General features: G+C 31.0%; 1 protein-coding gene, 1 long non-coding RNA gene and 1 pseudogene across 3 annotated transcripts in view; 1 reads left to right on the forward strand and 2 right to left on the reverse strand.

Moving 5' to 3' along the window:
• The window catches only part of LOC110030134 (probable cyclic nucleotide-gated ion channel 5), a 42,231-nt gene extending 21,772 nt beyond the window's left edge, over window positions 1-20,459 (forward strand). The window contains exons 6-12 of the mRNA XM_020732710.1: window positions 1,542-1,754; window positions 1,900-2,204; window positions 17,353-17,464; window positions 17,837-18,073; window positions 19,484-19,890; window positions 20,214-20,265; window positions 20,439-20,459. Of these exons, the coding sequence (XP_020588369.1) occupies window positions 1,542-1,754; window positions 1,900-2,204; window positions 17,353-17,464; window positions 17,837-18,073; window positions 19,484-19,890; window positions 20,214-20,265; window positions 20,439-20,459 (1,347 nt within the window). The remainder of the gene's footprint in view (window positions 1-1,541; window positions 1,755-1,899; window positions 2,205-17,352; window positions 17,465-17,836; window positions 18,074-19,483; window positions 19,891-20,213; window positions 20,266-20,438) is intronic.
• Window positions 12,339-14,176, reverse strand: LOC110030143 (annotated as a pseudogene).
• Window positions 20,460-22,084: 1,625 nt separating the features above from the next.
• LOC110030139 overlaps window positions 22,085-24,939 on the reverse strand; it is a 7,449-nt gene continuing 4,594 nt past the window's right edge. The window contains exons 2-4 of one of the 2 annotated variants that reach the window (XR_002294627.1): window positions 23,071-23,172; window positions 22,537-22,714; window positions 22,085-22,265 (exon numbers count right to left, since the gene is read on the reverse strand). This is a non-coding gene — a long non-coding RNA (uncharacterized LOC110030139). Of the gene's footprint in view, window positions 22,266-22,536; window positions 22,715-23,070; window positions 24,914-24,939 lie in introns of those variants that run through there. The other variant, XR_002294626.1, reaches the window with a different exon arrangement.

The raw sequence follows: 24,939 nt of genomic DNA on the forward strand, positions 1-24,939 counted from the left end.
GTTTCGATGGAATAGTAAATATTTTATAGTTTTCTGTCAATTGTAATATTCAAATTCTAATTTCTTCTTGATTTGTTAAAAAAAGTAACCTACACTAACCTATCCTGGTTATCTATACTGATCATCTAATTCTTTTATTTCAATATAATATATACCTAGTGGTAATTGATTAACTAGTTTGTTTATCGGTTCCTGGTTTGATGTAGCTCAATCTGTTCAGGACGTTTATTTGTTAAAAGTTATATGGCAAATATATACATGAACATTTTTGTGGACGAGTAACTCTATTTTTGGAGAGGTGGTTTAACAAACATCTAAGAATTTCGACTTGACATTTGAGCCATTTCAACCATTTCACCATGAAAATATCTTGTATATAATAATTTATGGATCAAGCTGAAGAGAGATTATGATTGATTCAATATTATGTATACCCCTCTTATAGGGTCTTTATAGAACATTTTTGTGGACGAGTAACTCTTTGTTTTTAGAGGTGGCTTAACAAACATCTAGGAATTTTGATTTGACATTTGAGTCACTTCACCATGAAAATATCTTGCATATAATAAATTAAGGATAAAGCTGAAGATAGATTACGGTTGATTCAATATTATATCTACTCCTAAGCTATGTTTTTCAAATGAATATTGCTTATATTTTATGTAAAAGTGATAATGTGGATATATGCAGCCTTGATTTATTATTATTATTATTTTTTAAACACATGTAGCTATGATTCTTACCTTTGATGATTGCTCTTAGTAAGAGTGAATATGGAGGAACTAAGAGAACTGTAGCACGCATTTTAAGTGGCGAAGTATTATCTTTATGGATCTTTTCGTTGCTGTTATAAGCATGGCTCAGTATGTAAACCAAAGAAGTTATAAAAATTTTAGGAACCTACAACTAGGAAAATTCTTCTCTCTTATAAAAGGAAAGTTGATGTAGAAGAGCTTATTCTTTAAGCAATACAAGGTAAGAGTCCATCATCATAAACATCAGCTAAAGCAATAGATTGATTAGCATAAAATTAAGGCTAATTTAGTGGTAGCAACAGGCTGGATACTTTCATGGGAACCCTGAACCTAATATTTTGACAAATATGACAGAACATAACAAATATTTAGGAACTCTTTGTAATTTGTACTTCAAGTATTACATATGCGGCACCCAACATCTTGATTAAATGTTCATCATTTGATCCTTAATATTTGTGAATTAATCATCCTGATCATTACCAAGGACTAGCATCCTTGCAAATGAATGGGCATCTATAATTTTACAGTTACATCGGTAAGAAGCTTTTGGTTGTTCTTGAGACGCATTTCTATAAGCTTCTAGAAAAAACAGTGTTCACAATTCATGGTTTCTTTCTCTGCCTCTTTAACCATGCATTTTTTTGGCATTTCAAAATGCAAATTGCTAGATTTTATGGCTAACTTTATTGCTTTCTTCTTCCTTCAATTTGTAAATTCTTAAAAAAGTTGTGCACGTAAGTGCTGAACTGATTTTCTTTGCTCTTTGTCACAAATTATACACAGATTGTTGTTTGGAGGTTTCTTCATAGATCTCATGGTGATGATGTGCAGACTACAAAAAATATCTTGCTATTTCTCATATTTCTTCAGTATATCCCCAGATTCTTTAGGCTGTTTCCCTTAACCTCAGAACTAAAACGAACTGCTGGTGTTTTTGCTGAAACTGCTTGGGCTGGTGCTGCATACTATTTGCTGTGGTTTCTGCTTGCTAGTCATGTAAGTAAAAGTTTTCGTTACCTAATCATCCTTTCAGTGAACTTTTATGCGCTTAATTGAAACATTTGAGATTTCTCAATGAAGTAAAGGATTTATTATGATATGCTCATCTTTTCTGAAGTTATTTGTTTTGTTTTTCATTCAGATAGCTGGTGCATTTTGGTACCTGTTAGCTGTTGAACGTCAGGATGATTGTTGGCGGCTAGCATGCTCTAATTACAGTGGATGTCTTAAGGATTTTTTATACTGCAGCAATAATCATCCGGAAGGTTTTGATCAATGGTTCAATGCCAGCAGTCAAGTTTTGAATAACCAATGCTCAGCAGATGGGGATAATCCACCCTTTGATTACGGAATCTTTTCACAGGCTCTGACTGCTGGAATCATTTCATCTAGAAAATTTGTTGCTAAGTTTTGTTATTGTTTGTGGTTTGGTTTGCAAAACCTAAGGTATGACTAGCTTTTCACATCTTTTTAAAATTTCAGAAGATTAATTTAATCCTGCATAATTTCTTAATGAGCTTAGAGTTTTATTCCTGAGATAGAAAACCTATATCCATAATGATCATTGATTTGTTTAAAGGTATCTAAGAACCTTCTGCTTGAGAGCAAATTTTATACCAATATCGGTTGATTTACAGTGTTATATTTTTTTGTTTCTTTTTCGTATTAATTGAAACCTTTTGTGCAGGGCATTACTTCAGATAATGTACTCCACAACAATACCATTGAGCTTAGGTTTTGTACTTATTGAGAGTCATCTGAAAGTACCTTCAGTCATGAGAACCTTAGATGATGGTTATTTTGGTCATATATGACATTTAAATCCTGGGGCGTGGGACATTTGCTATGGCTCTATAGTGGCTCACATGTGTCCTCTCGCTTACATACACCCATGTTCACTTGGTATGGCCACCCACTCGTCCTCATGTGTTTCCTTTGGGCTCTTCGTGGGGATTCGTGGATGCCTCTGGCGAGGCACCCACCTCAATTCTGTTTCCAGAGTTTTTAAGTTTTTTTCTCTATATTCTTTCACAAATTTTGGTGCGCTTATGTTCTTTCTATCAGCTTTGTTGCCATGCTCGTTCTCTTTCTTTATCTTCGATCATTTATTTGCCTACCGTTCCAATTTCTAACCTAAATTCACCTTTTTTGTCATATATTTTTTAGCAAGCCCATCTCACTCCTTACTCTTTAGCTATTCTTAGGGTTTTGGATTAGCCCCTTATTAGGTCGCCTCTACCAACCCAACTATAACCTGCTCCAAGCCATAACCCTCGCTCTTTCGCAAATGTTGTTGGTGGGCTCAATGACAAGATTCATTCATCTTCATCAAACAATTGTTTGCCCTTATTTTTAATTCATGATCTAATTTCACTTCCTCATTAGTTTCCTTCCATCTATCATGGCAAACCGGTCCTTATCTTCCATATATCATGGCAAACTTGTCCTTATCTTTACTTACAAAGGTTTTAAAGAGCAAGCTAGAACTTTCTATTTTTTTTATTATTGGCAAATTTCCCTTTGACTAAAGCTTAGTTTAGACTTCACTTGAGCTGAATGTTGACTAAATTTTGGAATTATTGATTTCTCTTTCGAGGTTATTTTAAAGCTCAAAACCTCATTTAAAAGTTATATGAAATGTATTGCCACTAATAAAGACCATGCAAACCAATTTGATGGTCAGTTGAAATAATTTTTACGTAAAACTAGGCATTTAGTGTTCCCATGTATAAAAATGGTCATACATAAAAATTTTTCAATAAGTCATTATTTTTAAAAATAGACTTAATCATTGTCATCAAAATCTTTCAAATTAGTCATTTGGTGCTCAATTTTGACTCCGTTTGAATACTTTTTGAACAAATTATAATCTGCAGAGAAAAAATGATAATTTGACCAACATTTCTTATAAAAAAACTTCAAATTGACTTCAATCTTCAATAAAAGTTGTTTTAAACTTTAAAGTACATTATTTGAACCAATAAAATCCCATAAATTTTTTAGTTAAAATTGACATTTTCTCTCTTATAGGGTGGGGCCCACTTTCACCAATCATATCTTTCTATAGAGCTTGAATTAACCAAAATCAATTGGACTATTAAACTCACTGAATTTTTCTCTATCAATTTGACCAAAGTCAAATTTTTTGTCAAAGTAAACTTCCCGACCACCATAACTATCTTTTTAAGAAATTTTGAATTCAAATTGTCATAACTTTGGCTACACAACTCCATTTTTGAAACCGTTTGGATTGTTGGAATCTTTATTTTTTCCTCTTCGAAATGATATATAATTTCAAATTTTTCGATCAACCCTAACAGTTTTAAAGAAAACCCCCTCTTTTTGGCTTTAATTATAAAAATATCATTATCCAATTTATTTATTTTTATTTCTTATTTGTATTTGACACATCATTAATCCTTGTACTCAATTTTGATTGATCAAAACAAGTAAAAATCATGTGTTCTTCTCTTTGACCAAATCTTGGCCATTGAATTCAAATGATTAACTCCCTCCATCTCAACCATCCAACACCCCACTAACTCAAACCCACCCGCTAATTCCTCCACTAAACCAACTGTAAGTCACCCTCTCCCCTACCATTCACGCCACAATAGCAAGGAAAATGACTCTCAATTGAATTCAATTTCCCCTTCCTAAATATAATTTTCTTCATCTTTTAAGCAAAAAAAATGAAATCACTTCTCGTCCTTCCCAAGGCAAACCATGAGTTCAAAGTGCAAGCGAAATAAAAGGAATTCAAATTAAACAAAAGTATGAAATTCAGATAATGTGTTCAATTTAAACTTTTAACCATAATATTTCAAAATCTTTTATATCTTTTATCAAACTAGATGTTTAATTTCAAAATTGACCATGGAATTTTAAAAATCTTTTTCATTTCTAATCAAATTACATGCTTAATTTCATAATTTATCATGTAATTTCTAAATCATTTTTTTAATTTCATGTTTAGTTTTGTTTTTACCATGGATTTTGTCTAAGTGATAATGTTTGTCCATGTTGTTTTGTTTTGAAAGTTGACATAAAATTGTCAAACCCCTTACATCATTATTATATTAATATTCAAATTCCTCCATGAAATATTATACGTCGCATATTTATAAGTTAGGGCTTTTGATATATTTTTGTAGTTCTGCGTTAAATGTTATTACATACAATTAGCATGCTTACATGCTGAATTTGCCTAAACCAAAATCAATTTGGCATGAAATCATAAGATCTTTTGTTCTAACCACATTTCACATGCTAAATATTGTATTTATCAAACATAAACTATAGAGCTTTTGTTGTATTTATGTAACAACATATGCATTAAGTGTTTTATATAAAATTTATTGTGATTCCAAGTATATTTGTATAGGTATAGATGTTAAGTGGCTTTATGTTTGTTGGTTCTATGTATAATGTTAAATCTTATATGAAATATCCATAGAATTTTCTTCTAATTATATTCTAATATGTTTATGTGATGCTATATTATATAATTTGCATGATTCCTCTATAAAATTAAAAAAAAAACCAAGAGCCTTATTTGTATTTTCCTCCTTGGCTGAAAGTCCTCATGCCTAATTACTTTGCTAGCAAACCGAAATTCTAAATTTATTAATAACCTTATAATTCAATTGATTATTATTTAATCAACATAATTAATCTATTAACTAATTAGTTAATACACTTGGTAATTAATCCATGCACTAAATAACCCATAGCCGAAACCTATTTAGCCTAATTTATCTTCTAAGTATTGCTAATCACTTTTAAAAAAATCATTGACCGAAATCTAATCATTCTAAATACAATTAGTTAACATATAATCCATTCCTAATTCCCCATTTAAACTCTTGGTTGAAACCTTAACTCACCTAAAATCTTTCTAATCCATTAATTAACCACCTAATTAAAGCTAATCATCTCTTAAATACCAATACCCGAAAAATAAAAATAAAAATTAAAAAAATAAATTAGTCAATCTAATTAACTTCATAATCATCTACTTAAATCACTTAACATTTAATTAAATCATTTAACCCTTAAAAGTCTAATTAGCCTACAAGAAACCAAATCAATCTCTTTCAAATTCAATTATTCTATTAGTTAGTCTAATTAACTATTTAGCCTAACTAATTCAATTAACCTCTTTAACACTCACTTAACCAAGTTAATTAATCTATTTGAAATTTGAAAATAATAATAATAAAAAGAGTGAAAAGACATGCATATTTATGAATACTTGTGTATTAATGTTTATACTTATGTATGTTTAATATTAATGTTAAGATTTAGGTATACATTTATTAATATATGAATGAAGTGCATGATTAAATATTTGATTAAATGAGTGTGTAAGTATGTAAATCATTTATTGTAAATCCTATAAATATTTCATATAAAAGTCCTATATGTTAGGTCAGCTAAAGTCTTTATTGATTAATATATAATCTTACATGTATAATTACATGTGTATGTAAATCATTTATTGTAAATCCTATAAATATTTCATATAAAAGTCCTATATGTTAGGTTAGCTTAAGTCTTTGTTGATTAATGTAATATCTCCTTAACTGTAAAGCATATGAATAATACTAAAATATCTGTGATGAATATGGATAAATTGCATGAAAGTGTGTGATTGCATGTTCCCTTGCTTTTATGCATGTGAGATTGCTTGTTTGCTATCTTTCCTTTTATTAGGCATGTTATAATTAATGGATAATAGATAGGATAATGGTGAATGATTTTGATTAATGGATGAAAAGTATAAGAAAAGAAATAAGACTCTTAGGAATTAACTGAAGAAAAGAGTATGTCAAACATTTTAAAAGATTTCTAAAAGAGAAAATGTTTTATTTATATAAATAAATCAAATGTGCTCAACATAAAATATTATAAAATATAAATAATCTCATTAAATAAAATTTTTTTATTTCAATTAAAAGTACTCTAAAATATAAATTTTTTTAAAATTTAATCAAATCATAAAAAAATTTTATATTTTAATTAAATAAGGTAAAATTTTTTTATTTTTAAAAATTTTAGAAAATGCTCAAGGAGATTTTATTTAATATGCTTCTTTAAAACATTCAAAGAATAATCATGGTTCTGCAGGTTCATAAATCATAAAGATTTTCCTCATCCGAATAATTAGATCTAATCTAAAGTAATATTTCTATTTTTCGAGATAATATATTATTCTTCAAATGTCATATCTGATCATTTAGATAAAACTCTTTCGAGGTCTACGGTATGTACCAACAACAAAGAAAATTTCCACAAGATTTTTCTGGCGACTCCGTTGGGGATGGTTCCTCTCTCAATTTTTAGTTATCTTTTAATCTTTCTTTTCATTAATAATATGTTTGTACTTCCCTTTGAGATTTTGATTATCTATTATTTCCCTGTTGGACTTTTTTTCATCAAGTTATGCGATGAGCCCTAGCAAACATTCTTAAATTCTGGGTCCACAACCTAGTTTGAGTAGGTTTTGGAACCTTCTTTGTTGGACCTCCTTGTGGGTGGTTCTGTATATTGGTTTGTTAGGGCCTTTTGACTTGATTGTTCAAGTTTAGCCCTACTCTTTACTAATTCGTCATTAGAATGATTCCTGAAATCTTAAACTTCCTGAAAATGAATTTAAAATCAAATTCAAAACTTTAAACTAAAGCTTTTCTTTAGTTCACCTTGCAGAGAGGGTCCAACCTTAAGATCATTGATTGAGTTCCCTTTCAAACAAGTTTAATCTTAAATTTATTAAATTCAGAGATTGAAGTGTAGACTTCCTATTAACATCTTTCATCGTATGTCCATTCAAGTAAGATGTCATCCTCCAATTACCTCCCAGTTGATTCAAATAATATCAGCAGTTATCTTATTGATGGAGTTCTAAATGAGCTAGAAGCTAACATTAGGGATCAAGTGATACATTTGGTTGGAAATCAAAGAGACTCGCTTAAGAGGTAAGCAAGGAGATTAGATTGGAATGGAACACATTGGGTTTTACATACACCCGAGAGTTGATCAAAGAAAATGCTCATTTATTGTTTTAATTTCAAGTTTCGGACCCAATGTTTAGTTGAAAAGTTTAAATTCTGCTTAATTTTAGTTGAATTGTAAGAGAGTTAATGTTTAAGATTTTATTGAATTAAATTTCAATCAAGTTCAATCTTAAATTCAAAATAATGAGAATTCAAGTTTTCCTCAAAGATCAAAGGCTAAAGGGTCGTTAGACTCCTATCAAGTCTTGAAAGTGAATTTTGTCGAAACGAATATCATTCCATTGGGGACCCGAAAGCAAATCTTCAGGATCTCCTTCACGAGCACACTCAATGTTAATCGTATGTAAAAAATGAGTAGTGCATTTGTTTTTACTTAGATAAGATTGAAGACGAGCATTATTATTTTTCAAAATTTGTCTTTTAATTTTTTGTTCTTTATATTTTCATAATTCGAAGTAAAGAAGATTTGCAACATTTCTTAAAATAAGAGCGATCAACTTAAGTGATGTTATTGAAATATTATTTAAATTTTTTCAAAATAAGAAACTTGAAGATTTAAGTCGCGACCCGCTGATATTTGAAATTGAATATTTTTAAGATCCAAAAGGTTGAATCATATAGTTACAAGATCCGTTAAAAAAAAAATATTGGTGCATTTTTTTTTTCTGTTGTTGGTAGCCACTATAGATCTCGAAAGATTTCTATTTAAATGATCATATACGACATTCGAAGAATAATATACTTTTTCGAAAAATAGAAATATTACCTTAGGATGTATTTAATTATTCGGATGAATAAAATCTTTGTGATTTATGAATCAGCGAAACTAAAATTTATCTTTGAAAGTGTTAAAGAGGCATATTAAATAAAGTTTCTTCGAGTTTTTTCTAAATTTTTTTAAAAAATTAAAAATTTTGAGCTCATTTAATTAAAATATATCATGATTTGATTAAATTTTTAAAAATTTTATATTTTAGAGTACTTATAATTGAAATATAAAAGATTTTATTTATTGAGATCATTTATATATTTTAAAATTTTTTTATTTTGAGCATATTTGATTTATTATATAAATCAATTATTTTCTCTTTTAAAATTGTTTTAAAATGATTTTCAGACTTCCTCTTTTCTTAATTTCTAAGAGTCTTATTTCTTTTCCTATATCTCTCATCCACAAATCAAAATCATTCACTATTATCCCATCTATTCCCCCTTAATCACAACATGTTCAATAAAATGAAATACCAAACAAGTAATCTCACATGTAGATATTCCACTATTATTCATATGCTTTATAGATACAGAGACATTACATTAATAACTAAAGACTTATGCTAACCTAACACATATGACTTTTATATAAAATATTCATAGGATTTACAATAAATGATTTACATACGCATATAATTATACATATAAGATTATATATAATATATAATCATACATAAATGTATATTTAAAGCATATATAATATATAATTATATGTATGTATATATATTAATTACATACATTAACTTAAACTAGTATATATATATATTTAAAACTACACACATAAGCATATATATTACATTTATATACACATCAAATAATTAATATACATACACTTTTACACACTCATTTAACCACATATCTAATCATGCATTTCATTCATATATTAATAAATGTATACCTATATGTTAACATTAATATTAAACTTACATATGTATAAATATTAATCACACAAGTATTACATAAATATGCAAGTCTTTCCCCACTTTTTATTATTATTATTTTAAAATTTCAAATAGATTAATTAAATAGTTTAAGTGAGTGTTAAAGAGGTTAATAGAATTAGTTAGACTAACTAAGAAGTTAATTAGGTTAATTAATAGGTTAATGGAATTTTAAAGAGATTGATTTGATGTTTTGTAGGCTAATTAAACTTTTCATAGTTTAATTAGATAATTTATAATTTAATTAAATGTTTAGTGATTTAAAAAGATAAATTTGAAGTTCATTAGATTTACTAATTTATTTTTTTCAAATTTTTTTTATTTTTGGGGTAAGGGTTTTTAAGAGACAAGCAGGTTTAATTAGATGATTAATTAATAGATTAGAAAAATTTTAGGCGAGCTAAGGTTTTGGCCAAGAGCTTAGATGGGTAATTAGGAATAAATTATATGTTAACTAAGAGTTTTTAGAATGATTAGACGTCGATTTGAGATTTCTTTTTAAGAGTGATTAGCAATATTTATAAGGTAATTTAGGCTGAATGGGTTTTGACTATTGGTTATTTAGTGCATTGATTAATTATCTAGTGTCTTAATTAATTAGTTAATAGATTAATTAGGTTTATTAAATAATCATCAATTAAATTAGAAAGTTATTAATAAGATTATAATTTAAGTTAACTTAATTATAAGCTGTTAGCAAAGTAATTGGGCATGGGACTTTTGACCAAAGAGGAAAATACAAATAAGGCTCCATTTTTTTTCTTAATTTTATAGAGGAGTCATACAAATTATGTAATATAACATCACATAAATATATTAAAATATAATTAGAAGAAAATCCTATAGATATTTCATATAAGATTTAACATTATACATAGAATCAGTAAACATAAAACCATTTAACAACTATACCATGGAACATATATGAAACTCACAGTTTTGAACAAATATACTTAGAATCACAATAATTTTTATATAAAACACTTACTGCATATGCTACTGCACAAATACAACAAAAATTTTATAGTTTATGCCTGATAAATACAATATTTAGCATGTGAAATGTGACTATAACAAAAGACCTTATGACTTCATGTTAAATTAATTTTGGTTTGGGAAAATTCAACATGTAAGCATGCTAATTATATGTGATAACACTTAATGCATTACCAAAAAAATATATCAAAAGCCCTAACTTTTAAATATGCACATGTAATATTTCATAGAGAAATTTGAATATTAATGTGGTAATGCTGTAAGGGGTTTGACAATTTTATGACAACTTTCAAAAAAAACAAACAACATTGACCAAACATTAAAACTTAAACAAAATTTATGGTAGAAACAAGACTAAACATGAAATTAACAGATTGATTTAAAAAGATACATGGTAAATTATGAAATTAAGCATGTGATTTGATAAGAATTGAAAAGAAATTTAAAATACCATGGTCAATTTAAAAAATTAAACATGCAGTTTAATAAAAAGATATAAAAGATTTAGAGATTTCACGGTTAAAAGTTCAAATTGAACACATAATTTGAATTTCATACCTTTGTTTTAATTTGAATTCTTTTTCTTTGGTTGCACTTTGAACTCACGATTTGTCTTGGGCAAGAGGAGAAGAGATTTCAGTTTTTTTTTGCTTGAAAGAGGAAGAAAATTGTATTGAGGAGGAAGGCGGAATTGAATTCAATTGAGAGGAGCCCTTTTCCTTTCTGTTGTGGCGTGAATGGTAGGGAAGAGGGTGAGTTACGACTTGTTTAGTGGAGGAATTAGTGATTGGTTTGAGTTAGTGTAGTGTTGGATGATTGAGATGGAGGGAGCTAACTATTTGAATAAATGACTAAGATTTGGTCAAATAGAAGAACCCGCGATTTTATTTGCTTGGACCAATTAGAATTAAGTACAAGGAGTGGTAACATGTCAAATACAAATAAAAAATAAAAATAAATAAATTAGATAATGACATTTTTACGATTAAAAACCAAAAAGAGGGATTTTTCTATAAAATTGCTAATACTGATCAGAAAACTATGAAGTTATATATCATTTTGAAGAGAATGAAATAAGGATTCCAATGGTCTAAAAGGTTTCAAAAACGGAGTTATATATTCAAAGTTATGATCATTTTAAATTTAAAATTAGTTAAAAAGGTGGTTATGGTAGTTGGAAAGTTAACTTTGACAAAAAATTTGGCGTTGGTCGAATTGATAGAGAAAAAAATTGTGTTTAATGGTTGAATTGGTTTTGGCTAATTCATGCTCTATAGTGAGATATGACTGGTCAAAGTGGACCTCACATTAGAAGAGAAAAATATCAATTTTGACCAAAAAAATTTATTGGACTTTCTTGGTTCAAATGATGTATTTTAAAGTTTGAAACAACTTTTGGAATCAATTTGAAGTCTTTTTGAAGAAGCTTTGGTCAAATTATCGTTTATATCTCCTAATTATCATTTTCTCTCTCCTAATTATCATTTATTCAAAAGATGTCCAAATGGGGTCAAAAGTGAGCACCAAATGACTCATTTGAAAGATTTAGATGATATGGACATAATGGTAAAGTTCATTTTAAAAAATAATGACTTGTTGAAAATTTTTTACAAAAGACCATTTTCATGCATAGGAACCTTAAATGCTCAGCTTTACGTAAAAATTATTTCAACTAATTGTTAGATTGGTTTGCATCGTCTTTGTTAGTGGTAATAAATTTCATGCAACTTTTAAAATGAGGTTTTGGGCTTTAAAATAACCTCGAAAGAGAAATCAATATTTCAAGAGTTAGCCAAGATCATCATAACTTTAAAATAAATCAAGTGAAGTCTAACAAAGCTTTAGTCAAGGGAAAGAGGGTTGTCTAAAAATGAGGTTAATGGCAAAATCTCTTTAGATCATCCTAACATGGACGTTATCCACAACTTTTTGTTTTATTTGCATTTGGTTGGTGACCATTTTATTGGGCTTATTGTCCCCCATCATATCATCCTTAAAAGCTAACTACTGCATACATTTTTCATATCATACTTATTATATCAATGGTTTTCCAATGTGTATGTTATGATTTTCTTCCCATTTTGACTCTATAGAGATACCACCAATTACTTCAATCTTCGTATCATTTTCTTGGCACTAGCCACATTGATTCAATCAACCTCTCTAAATTCACTTGTTTAATATTTGGCATACATATTTACAAGTTGATAGTGCTATTGATCATCTTAAGCTTTTGTTGGCTTGTGTTTTTTAGTTGAACTAGACATTACTTGGAAAAAAAATATGGATTGACTGCTGAATTTTTCGATATTGGATTAAGTAGAATTTGAAAGTATCCCATTCTTCGTTTTGTAAAAATTTTGGGCGTAGTTTCACTGAATGCTTCAAGTTCATCCAGAATAAAAAAAGATCAAATTTTCAAGCACAAGCGTTGCTACAAAATTTTTAGAGCCAAGCTATGACCATTCTGGAAGCATCTTAGTCAAATTATGGCTGCAATCAGAACTTGGAACTATCTTTTCCTATGAGTTTAAAGGCTCTTTTGCATGCTCCTACTTGTCATGCAGCAATGGCTGCTTCTTCACCTCTACATATTTTCATTGATCTTAGCCCACTTTTCCATCCCTCGAGATTTTTTATCCAAATAATGAACATAATGTTCTAGTCATATGACTCAAATGAAATTATTCATAGCATTGAGTCTCTAATAGATAGAGGTTTTAGATTCTATTTACCAGGCATGACGGGATTAATATTAAAAATTTATTGTTACTTTCATGTTTTTACTAAACTTCAAGCATGGAGATCCAAATGAAGCTATTTTGAAGTTTTTTTAATTAGGCAATATTCAATTCAGTCGAATCAATCTTTGAATCATCTCGTACAATGCAATCATACAAATATGATCTTCAATCATGTTTTGAGGGTTGAGCTGATTGGATTGTACAATTCTTGAACGCACATGATCTTCCAGTCATAGAAAGAGAACAAAGAACTTATAATTTAATGCTCCAACACATTTGATAACACACACAGTGGTGATCCATGTTCAAAACACATCTTCCACAAACAGAACAGTGATGGAAACGAGGAGACTTAAATTGGTTACATTTCCGACAAAATCTAATCCTTGAATCTCCAGGGTTCGAAATTATTGCAGATTGGTGCTGAGTCAAAATCGAGTTTTTGAAGTCTGTGGCAGCCAATGGGGCGCTTTCTCCCACCTCCTCGTCCACAGCAGTTCTCCAATTAGGTGGAACACTACCAGGATCCGTAAGGACACAGAAAAGTAACTCCATAATAACATTGCCGACAGGCCATGGAAGAGCACAAGAACGGCGAGGGCAGTGAGAAAACCGAAGCCTCCCGTTGAAAAAGAGCTGGACCGTAGTTGTTGACCACGACGGCGTAGTACGTGAGACCTCAATGCCAAGGACCATCAGGATCATCACTGAACCAAGGCCACGAAGAGCCGTGCAGAACCTAAAAATGTTCCTCGCCATCACCGCTCCGGATATATGTACCACGACAGTGCCTGGGAGGAAGATGAACCCTAGTCCAAAGAGGGGAAAGAGGAAGACACCCTCCCTTCCTCCAAAGAGGTGTGGAGGAGGTGGAAGCAGTCCTGTTCCGTGTTTCTTGTTTGAGATTTGGTTTTTGGGAAGAAATGCCTCCCAAGCTATTTTGAAGTTTATATATATTTAGGAATTTAGTTTCCTTGCTTTCACTTTATCTGGATTTTGCTGTATTTCATCTTTTTCTCTAGCAATTCTTCTTATTTGTACTTATTGCGCTCATATCATCTCGTCATTATCATGTTTTGGCTCCAAAAAAATCTTACATAAATCCTATAGAATTTATTTGTCAGTTGCAGTGCTCTTTAAAAATGTTCCATTCCTAATTTGACTTCCCAGTCTCATTATTATTCTTTATGGATGTCTTCGCTCAGCATCATTCCTTACGTTGGTCACCCAATTTGCCCTGCAGAAAATTCTTCTTTTACAAAATTTCAGTGCTACTATTAGAGATATTGCCATATAATCCAGATCTAGCAAATTTAACAGAACTAATACCGGATTATAACCATTGTAAATCGTGTATTTTATGGAGGATTGGTTTTTAAAAGAGCTTTCTGACAAGTTTTTTGTTTTATTATTATTTTTATTTTCATGAGCAAACTTCAAGATTTGGGATGTTCATGAAGAAATTAATTCTATGTGGGATAAATTAACAAGCAATATTGACAAAAGATGTACTTGGAGAGTCATAAGGTAAATCTTTAATCAATTGTTTGTGGAATATTAATATGTAAGAAAAGATAAAATATAAGAAGTTTTGTTTTAAAAATTGGTTTAAATGTAAAATCTTGGAGAACTAGGAAAAATATAAAGTAGCCCATAGGGAGTCTAAGGGAATAATTTGTGAAACTAAGAATATTATTTTTAGTGATTTTTATAATGTATTAGATACTGAAAAGGGTAAAACATATGTATAAAATAGCCAAACAAAAAGAAAAAAAAAAGTAAAGATTTTATTCAAGTAAAATGTATTAAAGATGAAACTAAACAAGTGTTTTTCTTAGAGGAAAATATTCCATATATGTGGGTAAGATATTTTGATAAATTTTTCAATGATGTTTCTAAAAATATGATCGATCTTAGTGATCTTAATATCATTAATAATAATATCTTTTTTATTTTCACCGTCGCATTAGTAAAAATGAAGTTAATGAGGCTTTAAAGAAAACCAAAAGTGGAAAATCAACAGGACCTAATGATATCCCAATTGAAGTGTGAAAATATTTAGGAGATTTTGGAGCTTCTTAGCTTACCACTCTTTAATATTTTTTTAAAAACTAAAAAGATGCCTGGTTGGAGGAGTATTTGGTCCCTATTTTTAAGAATAAAGGGGATGCATAAGAGTGTGCAAATTATAGATGATTTAAGCTAATTTGTCGTACAATAAAATTATGGGAGAGTAATTGAACATAGGTTAAGACATGATGCAAAGATTTCTCATAATTCGTTTGAATTTATGTCTGGCAAGTCTACTATGGAAGCTATGCATTTATTGAGAGGGTTGATTGAGAAATATAGAGAGTAAGGAGGATCTACATATGATTTTTATTGATTTAGAAAAAAACTTACGGTAAGGCTCTAAGAGAAGTTCTTTGGAGAGTTCTAGAAAAGAATGGTGTTGATATGGCTTATATTCAAGTCATTAAAGATTTGTATACTAGAGCTCTTACTTGTGTTCGAGCAGAAGGAGATGACCAAATATTTTCCTATTTCAGTTGGATTACATTAGGGATCGACTTTAAGCCTATATATTTTTGCTTTAGTTATGGATGTTCTTACTGGACATTTATAGGATTGTGCCTTGGTTTATGTTTTTCGCTGATGATTTCCTGCTTGTGGATAAGACTAAAGAAAGAATTCAGGAAAAACTTAAATTATGAAGGTCTACATTAGAGTCTAAAGGCTTTCGTTTGAGTAGATCAAAAATTGAATATATGAGATATAATTTTAGTACTAGTAGATCTAGTGGTAGAGTTGTAACTATGGGTGATCAAATCATTAAAAGGTGTGAACGTTTTGGATATCTCGGGCCTATTGTTCAAAGTGATGGTGATATAGAGATGGTGATATAGATGGGATAGATGGGAATGTTATTAGTAGAATCCAAGTTGGTTGGTTGAAATGGAAGAATGTATCGGACCTAATGTGTGATAGAAAAGTACCGCTTGGACTTGAAAGGAAAATTTTATAAGATGGTGTTCAAACTTGCAATGCTTTATGACGCAAAATGTTGGCCTTTAAAAGAGAATCTTAAAACTAAGTTAATTATTGCTGAGATGAGAATGGTTAGTTGGATGAGTGGCTTGACATTTAGAGACAAAATACAAAACAAATGTACCCGTGAAAGGGTTGGTGTGGCTCCATTGGCAGACAAGATTAGAGAGAGCCGTATTAATGGTCTGGTCACATTAAATATCGACCACTGATGATCCAGTTAGAAGAGTAAATGTTTTAGATTCAACTTATGTTAAGAAAGGTGGATTGTAGACCTAAAAATACTGGGACATATTGTATAACGAAAGATCTTAATTTATTAGAATTAAATGAATGTATAGCATTCAATAGGACAATGGAGAAAAATGGTTCATGTACCGACCCCACTTAGTGGGATAAAGGCTTCTTATTGTTGTATTAGTTTTCAAGGGCAATTAATGTTGGTACACATGCATGTTTGTAGCAAGTTAAAGATGAATATGCAAGCCATGATAGATGATAGTTTGAGGGCATTATTATTAACCCTCCAGGGAATTACACTAGCAAGGAAAATAAATTTTCAAACATTTGTAGCATTATAGGTTAGATAAAATAATAGTTGGAAAGGATTTTTTTCAATAATATGTTACATGTAATGTGATATATGTGTTAAATTACTAGAATAGTTTGATTTTTATTAAATTATGTAAGCATAGTAGCACTTCTCTTTATTCGTTCAGGTAATTTTTCGTTCAAGTTTAATACTTCAATTAATTTCTCTCTATTTGTTATAAGTTTTCATTTTTATTGTAAGTAGGATTCTAAGTTTCTTTGAGCACTGATTTTTATTGTAACAATTTATATTTAAGACAACATATTCTTGGGTCTTAGTGAAAGTAGTAAATTTCAAGTAGCAAATTGTTGGCTTTCTTCTCATTTAACTTTGCTTTTGAATTATGTTAAAGTGACCGTCTGATTGGGATTTGCAAAGTTTTCTGTGGGACAACCATGTCCATATGAAAATTATAATCTAAAAAGTGCGTGTTAAACTTAAATCCCAATTTTGCTTAGATGAATTTCACTATTTGATGTCTGACAGCACCCTTGGACAAGGACTTGTTACAAGTACATATCCTGGAGAGGTTTTCTACTCCATAGCACTTTCTATACTCGGACTCATTCTCTTTGCCCTCCTTATTGGTAATATGCAGGTAACACACTGTTCATCCTTTTGGGGAATTTTTGTAGTGTAATATGTTTGCACATACCAATGCAGGTTAAAATGTTGTCATTTTCTCAGGGAATTTTTGTAGTGTAATATGTTTGCACATACCAATTGATATCTGGTAAGCGGTCAAGGCTAATTATGCTTTGGGAGAAGTTTTCTTAGATGATTTACTTATGCTAAGTAGTTCATGATTTGCTATTTGGAGCATCCTTCTTATTTGTCAGCCATTTTAACTGATTTTTTTTTTATTTTTTTTATTTTTGAGAGGCACACTAAATTTTAGCTTGATAACAAGAAGCTGATTTTTGGCTTAGAAAATTTTTCTCGGAATAAATCTTTTGAATTATTATTTCAGACCTATCTTCAGTCATTGACAATAAGAGTTGAAGAGATGAGGGTAAAAAGACGTGACTCGGAGCAGTGGATGCATCACCGCTTACTCCCACCAGAACTTAGGGAGCGTGTAAGGCGATATGATCAGTACAAGTGGCAGGAGACTCGAGGTGTGGATGAAGAAAACTTGGTCAAGAGCCTTCCTGCAGACCTAAGAAGAGATATAAAGCGTCATCTTTGTTTGGCTTTGGTGAGAAGGGTAAGATATTGTTCAACACTGCTCCTCTTCTCAAAAGGCTGGACTAAAACTGGTGACCATGCTGACTGTTGTACATGCATGATATATTTATATTCCTGATTATTATGATAGCAACGACTGGAAATGCAGAAAATAGCATTTGGATAGCTGTCCTGGGTGGAAAGATTTCTTACAATGATCGTACCATGTCTCATCTTTTTTTTAAAAAAATATTTTTTAATTAAATAATCCAAAACTGCTCTCTTTGATAAAGAGATGAGTTTTTGTGTATGGGCTTCAGTCGGTATTTTTTCTTGACTTCCGACTATTACCTTCTTCCATCTTTCCTACCATCAAACAGCTGCAACTCTTCCCATAGGTTGGCAAAAAGTTTTATTCCTTAGAAACAACCTCCTTCTTCCTCCAATTTATTCTTCAACTCAAAGGAAATTAAATATTTGGTCGTTCTTATTCATTTGGTTATACTAAAGTATCTCAAGGCAACTCCAATTGGCTTCGTAGTACACATTCATCTCTTGTTAAAATTCATAACAGTATTAAAATATTCAGTTATAATTATAGTACATTGGCATGCACTTTTAAGAGCAAATCAAATATCAAGGTACTATGCCAGTATTTTTGAGATCAAAATATATTTTTTACACCATATCCTATAATTACTTTGCAGTTTTATAGAAATATGTTTGACTAATTTTATGCTCCATTAAATTTATCAACCAATTGTATTCTCAGCCTTACAAGTTGCGCGTATGATTTTACTTTAGTTGTTTTGTTGCCCCAATAAGAGAGTTGATCTGTACTCTGCTTTGAATCGGTAACATAACATTTTGAGATCTCCCCTTCGAGTTAGTCCCATTAGTTTTATGCCGAGTAATTTGTAAAAAGTGATTGTCCCTAGGTGTTAGATTGTGTGGAGAAACTAGAAGGGATTTCTGAGGAATCCATCCTTGTTTGCACCCTACCAATCATGATTTTTTTGGCCATGGAGAAGGCTGACTATGATACCTTGATAAAATAGAAGAAAGAAAGGTTTCTCTGAGTTATTTTATTTATACACCCAAGGTTGTTCTATACAACAATAGTGATTGAAAAGGAAGGCTTAAATCTAAGAGAATTATATAGTCAAAATCTGCCAAAAACAGAACATAATAACGGCAAGCGAATAAGAAAGATAACAAAACATAATAATGGCAAGGAAAATAAGAAAGATATTAATTTATTTCCTGCAATACAGGATCTTAATCTCACGTTTTCTACATTGTATATATTTTGGAATTTGAGTGAGAAAATTATTGTTTGGTTTCCACAACTTGTCTCGTTCTAATATTATGGATTCTGAATATTAGAAACTCAGCCTTGAAGAATTAAGCAGGGATGTATTCATTATCCCACGTTTCCTTTTCCTTTCAGGTCCCTTTGTTTGGAAACATGGACGAGCGACTGCTGGACGCCATATGTGAACGGCTAATGCCCAGTCTTTACACAGAGAACACTTACATTGTCAGGGAAGGAGACCCTGTGGATGAAATGCTCTTCATCATTCGCGGTCGCCTTGAGAGTGTGACCACCGATGGTGGGAGGAGCGGCTTCTTCAATAGAAGTATTCTTAAAGAGGGAGATTTCTGTGGGGAGGAACTGCTGACCTGGGCTCTAGATCCAAAAGCTGGAGCCAACCTCCCTTCTTCCACAAGGACAGTGAGATCCTTGACTGAAGTAGAAGCTTTTGCATTAATGGCTGATGAGTTGAAGTTTGTTGCGGGTCAGTTCCGCCGCCTCCATAGTCGACAAGTACAGCACACATTTCGCTTCTATTCGCAGCATCTCTCTCTTATAAATCTGCTCTCTCTCTCTCTCTCTCAACTATACCTCCCTCCCTCATCACTATCCCTCTCTCTACTCTCTCCTCATGTATCTTCTCTATAATCACTCTCTATCCCACTCTATTACTCTCCCTCCCTTCCTCCCTCTCACTTTATCCATTCTTTCACCCTCTCTCTTTTTCCCCCCCTATGGTGGACTACCTTTTCTTTCTTTTTTTTTTTTTTTGTGTTTTCTTTTGAAGCGCATCAATTTGCACATCATTTGCAGGAGAGAAAACTATACATCAAAGATTACTTTTTTATTGATTATGACTCTTCAGATATATGTGGGAGGAGCTCTTCACTGCTATATTTCAAATCTTCCAGAAGCTGGTTTTTTTTTTTATTGCAAGGATCTCAGAAAATATAGTAAAATGTGGTTGTGATGTGAGATTTAAAGGGGGTGGATGTCTGCATCCTAACCTCAAATTCACCTCACATATTGTAAATTGAACACTGGATACTCTTCTGATGAAATAATGATAAAGGTTGCTTTTTTATTCTAGGGTTTGCATCAATTGAGTTGAAGCTTGTCAGTCTAAATTTGAAATTGTAGATGTTGATTTTGACTCTGATGCATTTAAGTTGGTTTAAAATATTTTAGTTTCAGAGTTGATTTGAGTAATATTTATGGATTGCAAAAAATATTTTTGGCAAGTTATTTATATAAAGAAGTTAAAAATATTTATGAAGTGTATTATAAATTATATAAAATATTAACTGACAGATGTTTTTATATATATACGAGTAAGATGTTGGATTGAAGGTCAACCAAATATCTCTATTTTTTTTCTTATATCAATTTGTGCACAAGCTTATGACTAAATTTGGAGTCTATTGAAGAATGAAGACATTTGAATCTAATCATATTAAGTGATGACCAATCACTTGAGTGAACAAAAAAGAGAAAAAGTAATGCTTTGTAATCCAAGCATTAAAGCATTATTTATCTTAGTTTTTTTTTTTTTTAATTTAAGAAAAAAAATTGTTAATTGATTGTTATTTCTCAATTTGAAGGTAAAATGCTTGCGAGTCATGAATAGTCAACATTATTGATTGATGAAATAATTACGATAACAGACCCTTATTCCTCTAAGGGATTGTTTGGTTTGCTGAAAATGAAATCTAAATTGTTTGTAGAAGTATTCTAATTGCAGTGTATTCTAAATATTTTAGAACTATTTGATTGTTTGTAAAATAAATACAAGGTAATTGTTTTTTTTTTCTCTTTAGTTAGATGGAGAGCAGAGTAAAATAGTTTATTCATGATACTTATGAACTGTTTGGTTGCGTAAGTAGAATTCAAAGTTTTTATTTTTAATAAACTAGCTATATATCATATGTTTTTTATAAGCTTTATATATTTAATGTTTAAATATTCTTTTTTATTTATATAATATTTTAAAATTAAATTTATTTCTAAAAAACATAATAATCTTTTTTTAAAAAATTATTTATATAATATTCTATATAATTTGCATCAAAATAATATTAGCTAAATCATTTTCATTATAATAAAAAAAATTGAAATAAATCTATAAATTCATTTAACTAGTTTGGATGTGCAATTGCATTTTTTGGTATACAGATCTGCAACTCATGAACAAAAAGTATGATAATGAAATAGAATGTATTAGCCATGGTATGATAAAGCCAGAGAGGAGGTTCCACAGTTCATAATAAATTGGGTGTTTTCTGCACCCAACACCCAAAATATAGGGATTTACATATCTCACCCCTATTAACTTCGATATTTACGGGTAATAAAGACTGTCTGTATAAGCCTTTGAGATATGATCAGGCAATAAAGAAGCAACCAAAGCATGTAAGAAAACTGTAAATTTTACAGTTTATCTTTTTCCTTCACAGTTTTAGAACAAAGGCTAATAAATGACTACTATTTTCACAGTCATATTTCTGCAACTTTGAAATTTACAATAACATGTGCTTTGCACTTGTAGGACGAGATTAATTCAAGTATACAAGCCAAAACCTTCAGACAAAACCAGAAGTATTTTATTTGTTCAGACAACAATGAAGTTTTTCAATCCAAATGTTTTATTGAAGATCAAAACTTGGAACAGATTCTTGTGAACCTTCAGCCGATCGAATGGAATCGATTGTTTCATTTGATGACAATTTCTATTTCAATCCAAATGTTTTATTGAAGATCAAAACTTGAACAGATTCTTGTGAACCTTCAGCCGATCGAGTGGAATCGATTGTTTCATTTGATGACAATTTCTATATAGAGTTTGAACAGTAGCAGAATCCAATTGTCACGTAATCTCGGTTCTTCCAGGAGAGAAAGCTCTGATCTCGTTCTCGGTGCTCTAACACGAAAAATAAGTTGTCAAAAAATAAGGGTCTGTTTGAGGCAACTGCAGCTCTTTGAAGAAACTGCTGCAAAAGGAACTGACATTCAAAAAGTTACGGTGGCTATTATAAATTTTTTTTTTTTGAAAACTCAGACCACAACTTTCTAGCAGCCACTACACTTAAGTTGGTAAGATTACAAAACACAACTTTCAGCTGCAGCTTTTTGAAAAAAACAATCAAAATGCAGTTTTATCAAACAAAAAAAATTACGGTACGGTGTGGTACCTCACCGCCGGCCGCCCCCCAAACACTCCCTAAAACTCTTTGTTTGTTAATTTATATGGTATAAAATCATTGATGTCCCAGTAAACAGTGTTGCAGCAACATCACCAGCCTGATAGTTTGGAGAGGAGAAACCATTCCAAAACCTGAGCATTTCATCTTCTGCTCCGGTGACAATTGTCTGCAAAAATTAAAAATGTAATAAATAGACAAAACCCATCAAGAGAGATGGCCAAATATAGAAGACTAAAAAAGAAGGGTATTTACATACATACCACCCAATTCTCATGTATTTACACATACAACAACAACTAAAATTTACTTTTCACATTTATACCACCCAAATCTTTCATATCAGATGAAAAATACCAATATTTCAGCACTAAGAAAGTAAAAAACAGCATTTCATGCAAGTTAAAATTGAATTGTATTTGCTAGATATAAAAATACATAAGAATTGAGCGGTATGTATACAAATCTTCCAAAAAAAAATGCATACTCATATGCAATTCATAGATAGACTCAGACTTCACTTACCTTTGACATCGACGGATATCGCCATACAATTATTTGATTTTGGGAATAGACATAAGTACTAACAAATTCATTAGCATTTTTCAACCATACATGATTAAAGACCTGCATAATAAGGATTGCATAAATTAAAAACATAGGATCCATTTTTGGAAAATAATGGTGTAAAAATTAACTCTAAATTTTGCTTTAATCCATTCATAAAACCTGCACATCATTATAGTCATAAAAGTGGATGCCCAACAAATTAAGAGACAAATCCATGATGCAATAGTAAGAATATGAAAAAATTTCACAGTACAGTAGCTCATAAGATGAAATCTTGTCTCAATACTTGACTTTATGTGTCCCGTGCGGCTAAGGTGAGAAATAGTCAATAAAGATGTTCAAAATACATCAAATGCTATCAAAACTTAAAGTTTTACAAATATGATAATTCAATCATTGAGATCAAAATGAGTCTCAAAATTTCAAAATATAAAATTGTTAGAGTAACTAATCTACTAATATATCTGGCTCGTGAGACCCATTTATCTAATTCCTTCATTTTACATTGAGCTTTGGATTGTGAACGAGCCATTGTAAGATTCTTGAATATTTGAAAGCTCTGTCATAAGTTCTGTAAAAGATTTTCTTTCCTTAGTATATGTTGTCCTGCTCTTGATTATGGTAGCAGCCTTACCAGCACAATCTGCCATCATGACAATGCACTCCCAAGACTTTGATTAACCGCAAACACTTTCTTCTTCTTTTATAGAACACCCCCCTTTTTAGCAACTTTTTCAATAAACATCTGAAATATTAGTAGTTTGTGTTGCATTTGCATATGTCTCAATAAACCTAAGAAGTCATCATCTTCCAATTTATTCTGTTGTGTCCCAATTGGAATATTAGAGTTCTGAGATTTAGCCGAGTTTCCAATAGTCTGACTTTCACGACAAACATTTTCCAACTCCATATAATTTACAATTGATTTATTCAAATAAGCAGCATCATTTGAAAAAGCCTAGTTATAAAAAAAAAGGTAAATTAGTCATTTTTTAAGATGAATACCAACAAAATGGCAATTGCTCTAAGGAAATACTTAAATATGTGACACATACTCCTCATGACCCATCAAAATCATTTTTTTGAGCTGGTTTAAACTCATATCTCCTCTCATTTTCATACTTGGGCTAGTTAGGAGAGCTTAGGGAGAGCACAAGAGGAACTTCATCTTCCTCTTGGACACGTTGGAGGTGCCTCGGAGAAAATCTCTTGGAGCAAACGAATTTGAGGAATCCCCTTATTCTTATTTACCTTCTTACTCCTCTTTTCTTCGTCGCCTCCTTTTTCTTTCTCCACCATTCTTAGAGTGTGTGAGGAGCTTTTTGAGGAGGATTGCGGCTAGCAAAGAGCAAGGTGTCTCTTCTCCTACGCTAAAGGAGAGGTTCATTCTAGCTTGGGAAAGGATCGTCAGAGCTTCGAACCTCGCCGGAGCTTCATTATCTCTTCTACCACTCGAAGAGCTTCTTCATTCCTTGGAGAAGGGTGGAGCGAATCTCGTTGGAGCTTCGCCGAAACCTCGCCAAAATTTTGTCTTATCACCTACTGTTAGGAAAACATCATCCCACTAGAAGAAACACATCTACAACCTTCGCGTTGGTTAGATTTTCTAAAACCCTTGTGTTTTCTTTCTTAGCTAGTCCTAGGAGTAGATTTTGCTTGGTGTTTGTGGATTTGGTTGCCCAAAAGAGGCAGGTCTTACCGGCCACCCAGTATCGTCTGGTTCAATCGAACGCCCATTATCAGACAGTCCAATTAGCTGAAGAATATCGGTCGTCCCGACCACATGTCTTTTGATTGGCTAGTTTTTTGGGGGTGTCGGGGGGT

Source organism: Phalaenopsis equestris, unplaced genomic scaffold (genome assembly GCF_001263595.1).
Source record: "Phalaenopsis equestris unplaced genomic scaffold, ASM126359v1 Scaffold000665, whole genome shotgun sequence".
NCBI classification, from domain to species: Eukaryota; Viridiplantae; Streptophyta; class Magnoliopsida; order Asparagales; family Orchidaceae; genus Phalaenopsis; species Phalaenopsis equestris.